The following is a 16,081-nucleotide window of genomic DNA, read 5'->3' on the forward strand; positions in this document are numbered from 1 at the left end:
TTACTGGAATGGTGGAATTGGCTTATGAGGAGACATTGAGGAGACTGGGCCTTTATCCTCAAGAGTTTAGAAGAATAAGAGAATATCTCATTAAAGTGGTAGCACAGTGGTTAGCACTGTGGCTTCACAGCGCCAGGGTTCCAGGTTCGATTCCAGGCTTGGGTCACTGTCTGTGCGGAGTCTGCACGTTTTCCACGTGTTTGCGTGGGCTTTTTCCTGGTGCTCCAGTTTCTTCTCACTGGTCCCAAAAGACTTGCTATTAGGTCATTTGGACATTCTGAATTCCCCTCAGTGTACCCGAACAGGCATCGTAATGTGGCAACTAGGGGCTTTTCACGGGAACTTCATTGCAGTGTTAATGTAAGCCTACTTGTGACAATAAAGATTATTACTTATTACAAGTATACAAAATTCTTACAATGATTAACAGGATAGATGCAGGAAAGATTCTTCCTGTGACTGCGAATCTACAGCCAGGGGGCACAGTCTCAGAACAAGAGGTAGGCAATTGAGGCTGGTAATGAGGAGCAACTTCTTCACTCAAATGGCCGTGAATCTTTGTTATTCTCTATCCCAGAGGGCCATGGAAGTTCATGCATTAAGTATACTGTCTGTGTGGAGTCTGCACGTTCTCCCCGTGTCTGCGTGGGTTTTCTCGGACAAATCCCGAAAGACGTGCTTGTTCGGTGAATTGGACATTTTGAATTCTTCTTCTGTATACCCGAACAGATGCCGGAATGTGGCGACTAGGGAATTTTCATTGTAACTTCATTGCAGTGTTAATGTAAGCCTACTTGTGACACTAATAAAGGTTATTATTATTCCAGACAGAGATCAATAGATTTCTAGATATTGAAAGTATCAAGGAAAATGGGGACAGTTTGGGGAAAAAGTGTTGAGGTCGAAGATTAACCATCATCTCGTTGAATGGGGGACCAGGCTCGAAAGGCAAAATGGGTTACTTGTGCTCCTATTTGCTATGTATTTATGGTGCCAGTGAACTGGCATTCTGGCCCATGGTGCGGAACTCCCTGCCTGCTCGCCTCCATACCCGCACCCATGGGAATGAAAACTCCGGCCTGTGTCTTAGTATCTGTACCATTTTGTTTGTAATTGGGCAGTGTTAGTGGCTGTGATTGTTTGTCAAAGCAGATTGCTACATCTTAAATTCATTCATAGGTGCTGAGTATTGTTGGCTGGGCCAGTATTTATTGTCTATCCCTAGTTGCCCCTTCAGAAAGTGGTGATAAGCTACCTTCCTGAACCGCGGTTTTCTTTGAGGTGTAGGCACACCCACAGTGCTGTTAGGGAGGGAGTTTCAGGATTTTGACCCAGCGACAGTGAAGGAACGGCGATATATTTCCAAGTCAGGATAGTGAGTGGCTTGGAGGGGCACTTCCAATTGGTGGTGTTCCCATGAGTCTGTTGCCCTTGACCTTCTAGATGATAGTGGCCATGGGTTTGGAAAGTGCTGCCTAAGAAGCCTTCCTGCAGTGCATCTTATCGGTGGTACATTCTGTGCATCAACGATAGAGGAAGTGAATGTTTATGGATGAGGGTGCCAATCAAACGGGCTGCTTTTTCTAAGATGATGTCAAGTTTGTTGAGTGTTGTTGGAGCTGCACTGATCCAGGCAAGTAGGGCGTATTCATTACACTCCTGACCTGGGCCTTGTAGAAGGTGGACAGGCTTTGTGGAGTCAGGAGATGAGCTCCTCACCGCAGGATTCCTGGCTTCTGACCTGTTGTGGTAGCCACAGTATTTAGATGGCTATTCCTGTTCAGTTTCTGACCAATGGTGACCCCCAGGATGTTGATAATGGGGAAATTCAGTGACGGTAATACCATTGAATGTCAAGGGACGATGGTTAGATTCTCCCTTGTTGGAAATGGTCATTGTCTGGCACTTATGTGGTGCAAATGTTACTTTCTACTTGTCATCTTTATTTATTTAAGAGAGGAGAGGACCTGAAAGAAAGAAGAGAATTAATAAAAATGATCACTGAATATACAAACATACAAATGAGGAGCAAAAGTAGGCGATTTGCCCCTTCAGCCTGCTTTGCCATTTCATAAGATCCTGGCTGACATGATAGTAACCTCAAGTCTTCATCCTATCATCCTCTTGCTTAATAAGAATCTATTCACCTCTTCCTTAAAATATTAAAAGACTCTGCTTCCACCGCCTTTTCAGTAAGACAGTTCCAAAGACTCACTTTCTGAGTGAAAATATTCTGCCTCATCTCCACTAAATGGGTGACCCCTTATTTTTTAACAGTGGTCCCTAGTTCCAGATTCTACCACAAGAGGAAACATCCTCTCCATATCCATACAGTCAAGACCCTTCAGGATCTTATATATTTCAATCAAGTCGACTCTCACTCTTCTAAACTCCAATAGCTACAAGCCTGGCCTGTCCAACCTTTCCTCCGAAGACAACGCATCCATTCCAGGTATTAGTCTGGTAACCCTTCTCTGAACTGCTTGCAACACATTGACATCCTTCTGCAAATAAGGTGACCAATACAGTACACATTCAGGTAACCAACATTGTGTAAAGTACTCCAAATGTGATCTCACTAGAGCCCTGTACAACTGAAGCATAACCTCCCTCCGACTGTTTTCAATTCCCCTCACAATAAATGCTAATTTTCTATTAGCTTTCCTAATTAATTGCTGTCCCAGTATACCAGCCTTTCGTGATGAAAGCACTGGAACAGCCAGATCCCTCTGCACCGCTGAGATCTGCAATCTCTCACCATTTAGATTATATGCTTCTTGCTTATGCTTCCTGCCAAAATGGACAATTTCACATTTTCCAACATTATGCTCCATTTTCCAGAACTTTGCCCACTCTCAACTAACCTATCTATTCTCCCTTTTGGGGACTAAGTTCCCACGCCCGCCGGAAAACGGGCGAGTATCACTCGAAAGTCCAGGGTGATTCTCCATTTTCCAGGGGCCAGCAGGGCTCCTTTTCTGGGAATTTCCCGCATTCCCTGAACTCCTCCTGCCTTCCTGCAAATTGAGGCTGGATGCGAAACAGCCCTTAAGTGATCATTAATTTCTCAACCGGGACAAGGGGGGATGGGCCAACCTAAACCTTGCCCGCCCCATTGTAAAATTGTGGAGCAGTCAGGGCAGTTGGGAAACAGTGGGGCAGCACGGTAGCATTGTGGACAGCACAATCGCTTCACAGCTCCAGGGTCCCAGGTTCGATTCCGGCTTGGGTCACTGTCTGTGTGGAATCTGCACATCCTCCCCGTGTGTGCGTGGGTTTTCTCCGGGTGCTCCGGTTTCCTCCCACAGTCCAAAGATGTGCACGATAGGTGGATTGGCCATGATAAATTGCCCTTAGTGTCCAAAATTGCCCTTAGTGTTGGGTGGGGTTACTGGGTTATGGGGATAGGGTGGAGGTGTTAACCTTGGGTAGGGTGCTCTTTCCAGGAGCCGGTGCAGACTCGATGGGCCAAATGGCCTCCTTCTGCACTGTAAATTCTATGTTCTATGTTCTAAGACATCCGAGAATTTAACGAGCTGACTCCACTTGCAAACCCAACAGCAGGGGAATGTAAAACTTTGCCCTGCCGGGTTTCTATTAATTTCCAAGTATTCAAGAGGAAATAAATTTCTGATCTGCATTGATTCAGTTTGAAAATGAACATGGAGTTCTCAGCTGAGAGATATCAATCTGGTGTGTAGGGTTAAGGACCTTACTTAAAAAGCTGCACTAGAAAGGAGGGTGAAAGATTTGTGTTGAAAATAACTCTTATAATAGCAGTCTTCTTCATTTGATAACATTCATTTTGTTGCAGAACAGTTGTCATTGTGTGAGCCCCATCCTCATTTATCCAGAGTTGAAGACAGAAAGCATCATGCAAGGTGCTTTTACTAGTGCAGATCAATAACAGTTCAGTACATTTTATCTATTTTTCTCTCCTTCTCTTGACACCAACATTTTTCTTTTGTGAGTCTGTTTCAAGTATCAGTTTCACTTGGAGCACCAAGCAAGATGACGGAGGCCAGTGAGGAGTGTCATCTCTGTTAATATGAATGAGGAAGCAAATCGTTCCTCATGATCAGAGATGAGCCAGAATACAGGAGGGAGATAGAAAATCTAGTGGCATGGTATAACGACAACAGTCTCTCCCTCAACGTCAGCAAAACTAAGGAGCTGGTCATTGACTTCATGAATTGAAGTATCATACACACCACTGTATGGATCAACGGGGCCGAGGTGGAGATCATAGATGGTTGACAGCTTCAAATTTCTGGGTCTGCACATGACTAAAAATCTGTCCTGGTCGACCCACGTCGACGCTACGACAAAGAAACTACAACAGCGCCTGTGCTTCCTCAGGAAACTAAAGAAATTCGGCATGTTTGCATTGACTCTTACCAATTTGTACAGATTCACCATAGAAAGCATCCTATCTCGCAGCGTCACCGCCTGGTATGGCAATTGCTCAGCCCAAGACCATAGGAAACTGCAGAGAATCGTGAACACAGCCCAACCCATCGCACAAAACTGCCTCTCATCCATTGACTTTGTCCAAATCTCTCGCTGCTTTGGGAAAGCGGGCATCATGATCAAAGACCCCTCCCACCCGGGTTATTCTCCCTTCCAACTTCTTCCATCAGGCAGGAGATACAAAAGTCTGAGAACACGCACCAACAGGTTCAAAAACTAGCTTCTTCCCCGCTGTCGCCAGACTTCTGAATGACCCTCTTATGTACTGATCACTTCACATATCTTCTCTACTGAGAAGTACTACAATTTGTATGCTTCACCCAAAGCCTGTGACTGTGTATTTACATTGTGCATTTGTGTATATCCTGGGCGCGATTCTCCGCTCCCCAGGCCGAATGGGAGAATCGCGGGAGAGCCGCTCTGGCGTTTTGCGACACGCCGCTCGGAGAATCGCGGGTCGCCGATTCTCCGGCCCGGATGGGCCGAGCGGCCTGCCGTTCCCGACCTGTTCACGCCAGCGGCAACCACACCTGGTCGCTGCCGGCGTGAACAGCACGCGAAAGGTGAGTTTGGGGCCTGTGGGGGGCGGAGAGGGGATTGAGCACCACGGCCGTGCTCGGGAGGGGACTGGCCCGCGATCGGTGCCCATCGATCATCGGGCCAGCGTCTCCAAGAGACGCACTCTTTCCCCTCCGCCGCCCCGCAAGATCAAACCGCCATGTCTTGCGGGGCAGCGGAGGGGAAGACGGCAACCGCGCATACGCGGGTTGGAGCCGGCCAACGTGCGCATGCATGGCTGATGTCATTAGGCGTCGCCGGCCGGGTCATTCTCGGCGCGCCGCCTTGAGGCCAGTGTCAAGGCCCGGCGGCCGAGTTTGATGAAACAGCGCTCCTAGCACCCCGGGGGGGGGGGGGGGGGGGGGGGGGGGGGGGGGGGGGGGGGGGGGGGGGGAAGAGAATAGGGGGCGAGGAGCGGTCTCCAACGCTGTCGTGAAACACTCCGGCTTTCATGACGCGTCAGCCGTTGTGGAGAATTCCGCCCCCTATGTTTTTTCATGTATGGAATGATCCCTGTCTTGACTGTAAGTAGAACAATACTTTTCACTGTACCTCAGTACACGTGACAATAAATCAAATCAAATCAAATTATGGCAGTATGGGGAGAAGCCATTTGTTGGAGATGCTGTGGCTGTAATTGGATAAGTAACACTGGCACCAGGCAAGGGGAGGCCCACAGAAATGGGAACACAACAAAGACGAGTTGTCAGAGGAGAATGGCCTGATTACCTGTGCCACTGAGTGGACAAGGTGTAACAAGCACATTGCAGTATGTTGTGCTGACGAAGGATTCAAACAGGGAGTTGTGGAAGAGATAGACATGGTGCTGGGAGCCGAAACATGTTTAAGGCCTTTGGATATAAAGAGGGGATAGAATTTTTGAGAATAGGTGTGATTTTTATCTTCATACCTCTCCTGTGGTTTTTAACCTGTATTATTTAGATTGGATTCCAGGAGACTAACATCCGTGAGCCTGTCCCAAGCACTTTCACAGCAGTTTCATTATGCCAACATTAGATTTGAAGACGGAAAATGGGATTTTCTGGCCTTTCCCACCAGTGGGATTGTCTAGTCCTTCCCCAATATGGCACATCCAATTAATTTAGGGCGTGATTTAATAGAAGCGTTGCGCCCGACTTGGTGACACTTCGAGATCATTTAATCTCACAAGAGGCCTCTTATGAGATTCACAACATTCAAAATGTCTCACGAGATTTAACGGAATCAGACGAGGCTTCGCTGGGTGAGATCCAGATTAGATATTTAAGTGAGCTATCAGGTTTACTTAAATATGCCTGCGCCGTATTCTGCCGGGGCCCGGGAGCTAACGGACGTCGCCCAGGGCGCCGGTTAGCACTAGTTTCCACAAACATGGACCAGGCATAACAGCACCTGGGGAAGTCTCCCAGGCTTTTAGAAATGCCAGGGTGGCAGTGCCAAGGTGCCCAGATGCAGGTTGCTCATGCCAGGGATCAGGCCTGGGGTGCCTTGTCAATAAGAGATGGGGTGAGGTGGGGGGGGGGTTGAGGATCCTGTCAGAGGTATGTTGGGTTAGGGTTAGTGTGGGGGTCCGGAGACCAGGGTGGGATCTTTTGAGGGGGCCAAAAGATCTGGGCGGCATTTAAAAATGGTGCCCCGATCCCCGAATATTTGTCCTGCACTGGCGAGCTGAGCTCCTCAGTGCTGGAAACCTCACCAGCGCAGGAAATGATGTCGGTGCGGACGCTGCCGAGGCGCAAAAAAAACGGAGAAGTGCTGTTGAATAGCGGGGTTGTTCTCGGCACTGCAAGCACCGAGAAACACCCCGCTAAATGTGCCCGAAACGGGCCTCTGTTTTTGTCCAGTTAAATCACCCCCTTAGGGCCCCTTGGACGCCTGGACTGAGTTCCCCGGTGACCGTTGGGGCAAAATGGTGCCATACTCCGACCTTTCGCAGGCGGCATGACTGAGTTCCACATCGCATGCCAGCGGCCACATCAAAGAGAGATAAGTGCACTGAAATAACACGCTTGAGTGATTGGAATTCACTTAGTACACTTTAAAAATGAAATGAAAATCTCTTATTGTCACAAGTAGGCTTCAAATGAAGTTACTGTGAAAAGCCCCGAGTCGCCACATTCCAGCGCCTGTTCAGAGAGACAGATCCGGGAATTGAACCGTGCTGCTGGCCTGCCTTGGCCTGCTTTAAAAGCCAGCTCTTTAGCCCTGTGCTAAACCAGTCCCTCCTCTCTCAGATATGGGCAATGCTGAGAAACATTGGGGTTTCACCAGTTAGGCCACTGATGTGAGAAGGGATAGGAATATCTCAAGGCTGCAGATGGTTCTTACGAACTGACCATCACAGACCATGACTGGAAAGCCATGAATGGATTGCAGACAGAAGGGGCTGGATTCTCCATTATTGGGACCATGTCCCCATGCCAGCATCAAAACTGTAGAGTTTCACGCCAGAAAAACTGGACCCGCACCTCCGGGTCAGAGGCCACGCATGCCTCCAGCGGCCATGCCATGCTCCATGGCGAACCCGGACCATGGAGCTGGACCTTGAAAATGGATCCCCAGATCGGACGCGGGCCTAACCTTGTCCCCCATACAAACATTTCCTGGCCACATATAAGGCCCCCCCTCCGATCGGCCCGCCCCCAACCAGGGTGGCCGCGGACTCAGTCCGCAGCCATCACAGCGGTAGTTTCCAGACCGGTTGGACTACATTAGATCCACGCCATCAGGACTTCGGCCGGTCGGGTGCGGAGAATAGCGGGGCGGGCCTTCAGCATTGGACCCAGGTAGGCCGAGTACACCATTTTTCAGGGACCACAGAATCAGGGAACCGACGCTGATCCCAATTCCGTGCAGGAAAATGGATTCAACGCCCCCACGACAGCCGCGATTTCAGTGTCAGGGTGCAGAGAATCCAGCCCTGGATCTGTGGGAACCAAATGCAGGCATAGCTGATCTCTTTTAATAGACATGTGGAGCTGCAAGGTAAATATTAAAGCTACAATGCTTCCCACAACCCCTGTCTGGACTGCTCTCTAGCTTTCAGACTGGGACCCCTTTTCTGGGGGGGGGATGAGGGGAGGTGGTGAGGGTCTGTGTGGGGGGTCCCCTATTTCAGAGATTAACGAGGTGTCACCCTATTATAGGTGATCCTGGGGGGGGGGGGGTCAACCCCGTTCTTGTGGGTAGGGGGAGCACCCAGGCAATCCGGAGGTGGGGAGCTGCTGTGTGGTGGGATGGGGCAGGTCGGGGCTGACGTGTGGTACAGTGCAGGGTGATGGAGGCCAGTCGTGGGTCTCCGCTATCGAACCACCTGCTCAAGATGGCGTCCCGGTATCGGGATTCCCCAGGGAATCCCTTGTATTCCACACGAGGCATAGATTTGCATGGCGTGAAACACTGAATTGTATCCCGCTTTACAACCACAAGGGGATTGGAAAACTGTGCAGTTCAGCTCCGCTGGGAGAACGTGGTGTCGGTTTCTCCGTCCCGCCGTGGCAGATTCCTGGTGTGGCACGGCGTCAGGATTTCGCCGGCTGGTCAGTGGGGTTACCCATCGCCATCGGAAAACCCCCGGGCTGTCAGCCAAACAGAGAAACCCGATGGCGGAGATATCAGCTCGTAGTCTTCCGAATGGAGAATCATCCCCTTAATCCCTGGAAGAAATGCTCCCTACAATGCCTTTTCTAATTCAAAGGCTAAACTAGTGAAAGGCCACAATTTGTATGAAGGATTGCAGGCTTCATTCGTTCAACAATGATCAATTGTTTCCCATGGATCACATTTCCTCAGTGTAACAAGCATAATATTCCGGGGGATTTGGGCACCTATATCTGTACTGGCCCCATTCCTGACCTTAAGAGTGATGCCCGTGGCGCAGTTGGTGACACTCTTGCTTCTGAGTCAGAAGGTTATGGGTTTCGGTCAAGGTTTCTTAAATCCTTAAGATTTGAGGATAAAAATCTAGGCTGCCACTCCAGTGCAGAATTGAGGAAGTGCTACACTGTCAAAGACGGGGATTCCCTAAAAATGGGGCTATGTCCCCACGCCGACGGGAAAACCACACCAACGACTCCGGCATCAACGGCCCCTGAAAGTGAGGAATTCTCACCTTTCTAGAGGGCTAGGATGCTGCCGGAGTCCTTCCCACGGCTCCAGTCAGCGCCAAAGGGCCGGCGCAGGTTCATGCACAGGACGGCCGCAATGATCTAATGCATGCGTTGACCGGGCAGCGTATTTCCGCGCATGCGCAGAACGGCCGCCTTATTTCTGCATGCACGGGTGTTCTCTTCTCCACGCCGGCCCCCAGGCAATATGGCAGAGCCCTACAGGGGCCCGGCATGGAGGAAAGAAGGCCCCCCACAGAACCAACCCGCCCACAGATCGGTAAGCCCCCATAGCTGGCCAAGCCACCGTGGGGCCCCCCCCAGGGTCAGATCCCCCCCCCCCCCAGGACTGCCCCCGCACACTTACCTGCCAAGTCCCGCCATGTGTGAGGTGAGTAATTCACGTTGGCGGGACTGGCCAAAACTTTAAGGCCACTCGGCCCATCGGGGCCTGGAGAATCACCGGGGGGGCTGCTGTCAATTGCTGGAATTGGGGTGTCGGGGCGGGATTTGCGCCTCCCCCCGGGGATTCTCCGACCTGCCACAGGGTTGGAGAATCCTGGCCGGCAGCTTTCAAATTAGACGTTAATCCGAGACCGAATTTAATCAATTAGGTGGATATAAGAGATCCAATGGCAGTATTTTGAAGAAATGCGCTGGAGTTTGTACTGGTATCCTGGTCGAATATCTATCCCTCTTATCAACCTCAATAAAAACAGATTATCTCATCATAATCACATTGTCGTTTATGGGACTTGAGCAAATTGGCTCTTGCATTTACTACAATTACAAGGGTGGCCACACTTCAAAACTAGTTGATTGGCCATGAAATGCTTTGGGATATCCTGAGGTGGTGAAAGGTGAATATAAGTATGTGTTTTAACCAGATTTTTTTTAATTAGAAAAAGTAGTTAGACAATATAGCGTTACCCATTTTGAAGCCCTGAAGTAAATTAGATCAATGTTCCTTCTTCTCTCGAGTCTCACATTAAAATGGTGATCACACTCAGTAAAGTGCTTTGATGATTTCTGTGGTCATGAAAGACATTTTCTCAGATTGTGTGAGTTAGTTTAATTGTTTATGTTTACTTGGACAATGTCATGTGGGGCAAACATTTTGCTTGGGCTGCTTCACCATTATCTCCAAGGATTAATAAGTCTTTGTGCCTTGTAAATCTTTAATTATTGCCTTCGAGGATAACACCCATCGCTGGTAACAGGACATAGATAGGTCAGCAGAATGGGCAGGCAAGTGGCAGAAGCAATTTAACGCAGGGAAGTGTGAAGTCACTTTGGCAAAAGTAGCAGGGATGGCCAGTAGATTAATGGCACTGTTCTAAAAGGTGCACAGGGACAGAAGGAGCTGGGAATTCACGTGTGCAAATCTTGGGAGGTGCAGGGCACATTGAGATAGCAAAGCATTTGGGATCTTGGGCTTCATAAATACTGCAAACAAGAACAGGGAAGTTAGGCTGAACCTGTGTAAAGCTCTGATTAGGCCACAGGTGGAGTATTGCATCCAGTTCAGGTCACCCACAATTTAGGAAGGATGTAAGGGTCCGTTAGAAGGTTCAGAGCAGATTTACCAGAATGGTTTCCGGGTTGACAGATTTCAGTTAAAATGTTATATTGGAGAATCAGGGGTTGTTCTCCTTCGAGCAAAAGGAGATTTTATGGAGGCATCCAAGTTTAGATAGATTAGACAACTTAAAGCTGCTCCCTTTAGCTGATGGTACAAGGAGTAGGAGACACAGATTAAAGCATTGGACAAGAGATACAAGGGAAATGTGAGGAAGACCCTTTTACGCAGTGAGTGGTAATGACCTGAATCTCACTGGCTGTGAGGATAGCGGAAGCAGCGATAATGAATACGTCCAAAAGGAAATTGAATCGGCATTTGAGCAAAATAAAGCCACAGAGTACCAGGATACAGCAGTAAAATGGAACAGGCTGGATTACGTTACAAAGATCTAGAATAGGCTCGATGGACCAAATGGCATCCTTCTGTGTCATAATGATCCTATGACTGTTTTTAAAAGCCTACAGTTTGGGAGCGGAGTGAGGTAACGGTTAGGTATCATCCAAACAACACAAAACACATTGGAGTGACTTCCCCGGTGGTTCACTGTTTTTATTCAGTCTGTGCTCATCGGGCAGGGTGGTGATAATAAGAAAGTTGCTGTCAGTACCTCCATGTTAATAATAGGAAATCCTGTAGTTTTCAAGATTCTACTGCTGGACTGCTGCAGGTGCATGTGGATTTCAGGTGAAGACAGGGTTAGGCTTGTCTGTGATGCCCTCTTGTGGCCAGGAAACCTGCAAACTGTTACTGTCCAGTCGCAAACATGAGTAATGGCTGCCAACACATGGTAAAAATGTAGGGCCGGTAATAATAATAATAATCACTTATTGTCACAAGTAGGCTTCAATGAAGTTACTGTGAAAAGCCCCTAGTCGCCACATTCCGGCGCCTGTTCAGGGAGGCTGGTACGGGAATTGAACCCAAGCTGTTGGTCTTGTTCTGCATTACATGCCAGCTGTTTAGCCCACTGTGCTAAACCAGCCCCTGTGCTAAACCAGTATATATGGAAACATTACCCAGAGAAGAGACATGTTTTCAAAGTAGCAGATTTCTGCTCAGAGGGAAGCAGACAATACTAGAAATATAGAGGCCATTCATCATCTGTGAGGAAACAATCTTGGGAGTAGGCTATTTCTCAAACTTCACACAAAAAAATATCTGCTTTCTTTCTCCTCCGCCAATTTCAGAATGCAACATTCCCCAGTGCCTCCAATAATCCAGTTGGATATCCTCTTGCTAATGTTTGCTGCATTTCTAAAGTGATAGAGCTGGGGTAGAGATACCTGGAAGCTTGAACCAAACCTCTGTATCACTGTTCTGCGACAGTATCCGTTGGTGCTCCAACACAATGAGGTTAATTTTAACTCGCGCGTGGGGAAAGCAGCCTTGAAGAGACATTGGGAAGCCCATCTTTATTTAACAGCAAGAGCTCATTAATTGCCTCTGGCTGGTTTCCATTGGGGTGGATACAGTAGAAATTCTCTATGATATGCCAACAAGTTACTTGTTTATACCTATCTTGTATTCTTACGTGCAGCGGTGTTGGAACTCACTAAAGTAACTCACTCGGGTACAGAATTTTAATATTCCTTCATTAACATCAACCGGTCTTTCCCTGCAGGTGCTGAAGGGGCTGTGTTTGAAAGGTCTCTAGAAACACCACATATCCGGGCTGAGCCTTTCAAAGGGCTGAGGTATGAAATATCATTTTCCAGATTGTTTTTTTCCCCTGTATACATTCTTTCACCCTCCTCTTCCTTATCCTCTTAATTTTCCTTTCCCTTTCCTTGTGCCTCCATTCATGTATTTTCTCTTTCTCCCTTTCATTTAGCCCTCTCTTTACCTTTTTCCTTTCCTTCCTCTTCCCTTTTTTCCGAAAGAGCTTCCCTTTCCCTTCCTTTCTTTTCCTGTTTCTCTACCTATTCCCCCTCATATCCAGTGTGTTCCATTTTCTGGAGTCAGTCTCCGAATGGTCAAAACGGAGAGGATTTTGAATGGTAACCGAGTCTTGCTCCAGAATGGTGGCCATGGTGAAAGAAAACTTGATGGAAACCTTATTGTGCTTATAACATGCCCATGTATCACATCTGGCATTATAAATCCACTAAAAGACAGGTAAATGCCTGGGACTTTCAGCAGGCCAGGCAACATCCATAGAGAGAACATGCTGGTTAATTTTCAGGTATACTCTTCTTCAAAACCGAAGACTCCACCCCAAAAAATGTTAGTTTATCTATTCCGTTTATTTATGCTCTCTGACAGCATTTTCTGATGTTCTTTCAGATTTCCAGCTTCTGTAGTTTTTGGAGTGTTTCTCTGTTCACTTGAAAGTCGCACAAAATGGGTGACAGTGAATTGACGCTCACCCACATCCAGTCTTATTCCCTTCCCATTGATGTCGTGTTCAGGGTGTAAAACCAGCTGCTCATCATTATCACCCACTTTGCACTAATGCTAAAGATCAATTCCACGCCAACTATTAATTTTTATTCACGTTAACATGTAAAGCAAGATGAAATTTCATTGCAAAAATGTCCTTGTGGGTGGCCGGGACACAGATCAGGCCGGTCCGATGCAGGGGCGCGACCGATGGGGGGGGACCTATATTACGGAGCTGGACGGAGCTGCCTCCAGGGTCCGAGTCCGCAATGGCGCTCGGCGTAGCCGCTGGAGGCTGCCGCCATGCGCATACGCGGAACCGGGTGTGCGGGGGCCCGTATCCGCAGCCAAAGCTGCATGAAGCTCTCTGGGTCCCCGCCAGCCCCATGCAGGTAAGTGAATCGACTTTTATTTTTCTCAGGAAACTGGGGAATGCAACGCCAGCGCTTTTACGCCGGCGTGGGGACATAGCCCCATTTTGGGATGAATCCAGCCCCATGCGTTTCTTTTAATAATAGTCAGTGTTCAATATTATGAAAGAGGATTACACAACAATCAGCAACATGAAAGTTCAATGCCAATGCTTGCTTATTATTAATAGAATTTTAGTTAGTGTAAGGTAAATATTTATTACAATCCTCGCCCGTTAAAGTTCTCTAAAAGCTCGATTAAAACTTTTGACTTTATCGGTAGAAAGAAAACTAAAGTCTAGAATCTATGTAATAGATTTGATCCAGCAACTGAACCTGCACAAGAAATCACTTGATATATAAGAGACTTATTTTTTAATTGCTTGACACATGGCAAGTTTCTCTTTAGTCTCTTGGAATATCCTTTTAATCCTTTGGCATGTGGTAGAGTCACATTGTAGCTTTCACTTCCCACTGAAGATGTTTCCCTATAAACTGTCCTTCATACCAATAATGTTGCGGTTTCAAATAAAATGGATTTAGTTTTCATGGTCACTTATCTTTTCAAGATGCCTCTGGAAGAATCATGGCAAATATCTTACTGATAATTTTTAAATGATGACAGCACGGGGCCGAGGCCCCAGGTTCGACCCCGGCTCTGGCTCACTGTCTGTGTGGAGTTTGATTTGATTTATTGTCACATGTACCGAAGTACAGTGAAAAGTATTTTTTTGCGGCCGAGGGAACGTATACAGCACATACATAGTAGACAAAAGAATAATCAACAGAGAACATTGTCAAATGGTACATCAACAAACAGTGATTGGTTACAGTGCGGAACAAGGGGCCAAACAAAGCAAATACATGAGCAAGAGCAGCATAGGGCGTCCTACAGGGAACAGATCAATCCGAGGGGGAATCATTGAGAAGTCTTGTAGCTGTGGGGAAGAAGCTGTTCCTATGTCTGGATTTGTGGGTCTTCAGGATGTGCGGGATCTTCAGACGTCTGTACCTTCTGCCTGATGGAAGGGTCTGAAAGAAGGCAATGCCTGGGTGGGAGGGGTCTCTAATAATGCTGTCTGCCCTCCTGAGGCAGCGGGAGGTGTATACAGAATCAATGTGGGGGTGGCAAGCTTGTATTATGCATTGGGCTGAGTTCACCACACTTTGCAGTTTCTTGCGATCTTGGACCGAGCAGTTGCCATATCAAGCTGTGATGCAGCCGGATAGGATGCGCTCTATCGAGTTTGCACATTTCTCCCGTGTTTGCGTGTGTTTCACCGCCACAACCCAAAGATGTGCAGGGTAGGTGGATTGGCCAAACTAAATTGCCCCTTAATTGGAGAAATTGACTTGGGTACTCTAAATTTTTCTTAAAAGTAATAATTTTTAAATGTAATGAACTGTTCATCACTGCCTCACAAACTCGCTGCTTTAATGATCTAGATTAGTGTAACCCACCCCTTTTCATGATGACCGTGCTTTCATCCTTCTATACACCATGCTCTGGAATTCCTCACCTGTTTCCCTACCTCTATCCACCCCTTTCCTCCTTTAACCTAATTTAAAACCCACTTTTGGAGCCCAGACTGTTGGTGACCACCCCCACTCCCCCAGCATCTTCTTCTTTAACTCAATATACTTTTATGGAAGGTTGCATCTTTGTGAAGTAGGCAGAACATTTTTCAAATGCAGGTTGTTGTACAAATAAATAAGCTTTCAAGACTTTTTGGATGGCTGCAACAATTTTTTTCTGACCAGATTTCTGTAGTTCTTTTTCGAGTTGTTTGCAGTGTAGATTCAAGCAGCTCATTGCCAGATTTCTTTGTGGTATTTTAAAAGAGAAGCTTGCAGACCACGAATGTACAAAAAAAATAAGAGCTTTATTGGGAAGGTGTTGTCACACAGGCTCTTGGTGTGGACTGATTGCTAGCCCACCCAAACTGCCGATGTTGTCATCAGTATGTCACGTGATCGAACTCTTAAAGTGACCCTGTTCCAACTAGGAACAAACATCTAGCTTTGCAATTACATATGAATACAGGAATTAGGGTCAGGGATAGGCTACTTAGCCTCTCCAACCTGCTCTGCTATTGATTAAGATTATGGCTGATCTGCTTGTAACCTCCACTCCACATTTCTGCTTATGCTCAATAACCTCTCACCCCTTTGTTGGTCAAGATCCTATCTACCTCTGCCTTCAAAATATTCAAAGAATCTGCTTCCACTGTCTTTTGAGGAAGAGAGTTCCAATGACACAACGGGCTGAGAGAAAAAAATGCTTCTCATTCCTGTCTTAAACAGACAACCCCTTATTTTTAAACAGTGACCCCTAGTTCCAGATTCTCTGACAAGAGGAAGCATCCTCTTTACATCCACCCTGTCAATACCCCTCAGTGTCTTAAAGGTTTTGATCAAGTTGCCTCTTACTCTTCTAATCTCTAGTGGTTACAAACCTAAACTCTCCACTCTTTCCTCATAAGACAACCTATGCTTTCCTGGTATTAGTCTAATAAACCTTCTCTGAACTGCCTCAAACGCATTTACATATTTCCTTAAATAAGTAGACCACGCTA

General features: G+C 47.2%; 1 protein-coding gene across 7 annotated transcripts in view; it reads left to right on the top strand.

Moving 5' to 3' along the window:
* Nucleotides 1–16,081, top strand: part of sgcd (sarcoglycan, delta (dystrophin-associated glycoprotein)) — a 668,036-nt gene that overhangs the window by 597,609 nt on the left and 54,346 nt on the right. For all 7 annotated transcript variants that reach the window (XM_038796037.1, XM_038796040.1, XM_038796038.1 and 4 more), the window contains one exon: nt 12,338–12,410. In XM_038796037.1, coding sequence (XP_038651965.1) covers nt 12,338–12,410 — 73 coding nt within the window. The remainder of the gene's footprint in view (nt 1–12,337; nt 12,411–16,081) is intronic.

Source organism: Scyliorhinus canicula, chromosome 4 (genome assembly GCF_902713615.1).
Source record: "Scyliorhinus canicula chromosome 4, sScyCan1.1, whole genome shotgun sequence".
NCBI classification, from domain to species: Eukaryota; Metazoa; Chordata; class Chondrichthyes; order Carcharhiniformes; family Scyliorhinidae; genus Scyliorhinus; species Scyliorhinus canicula.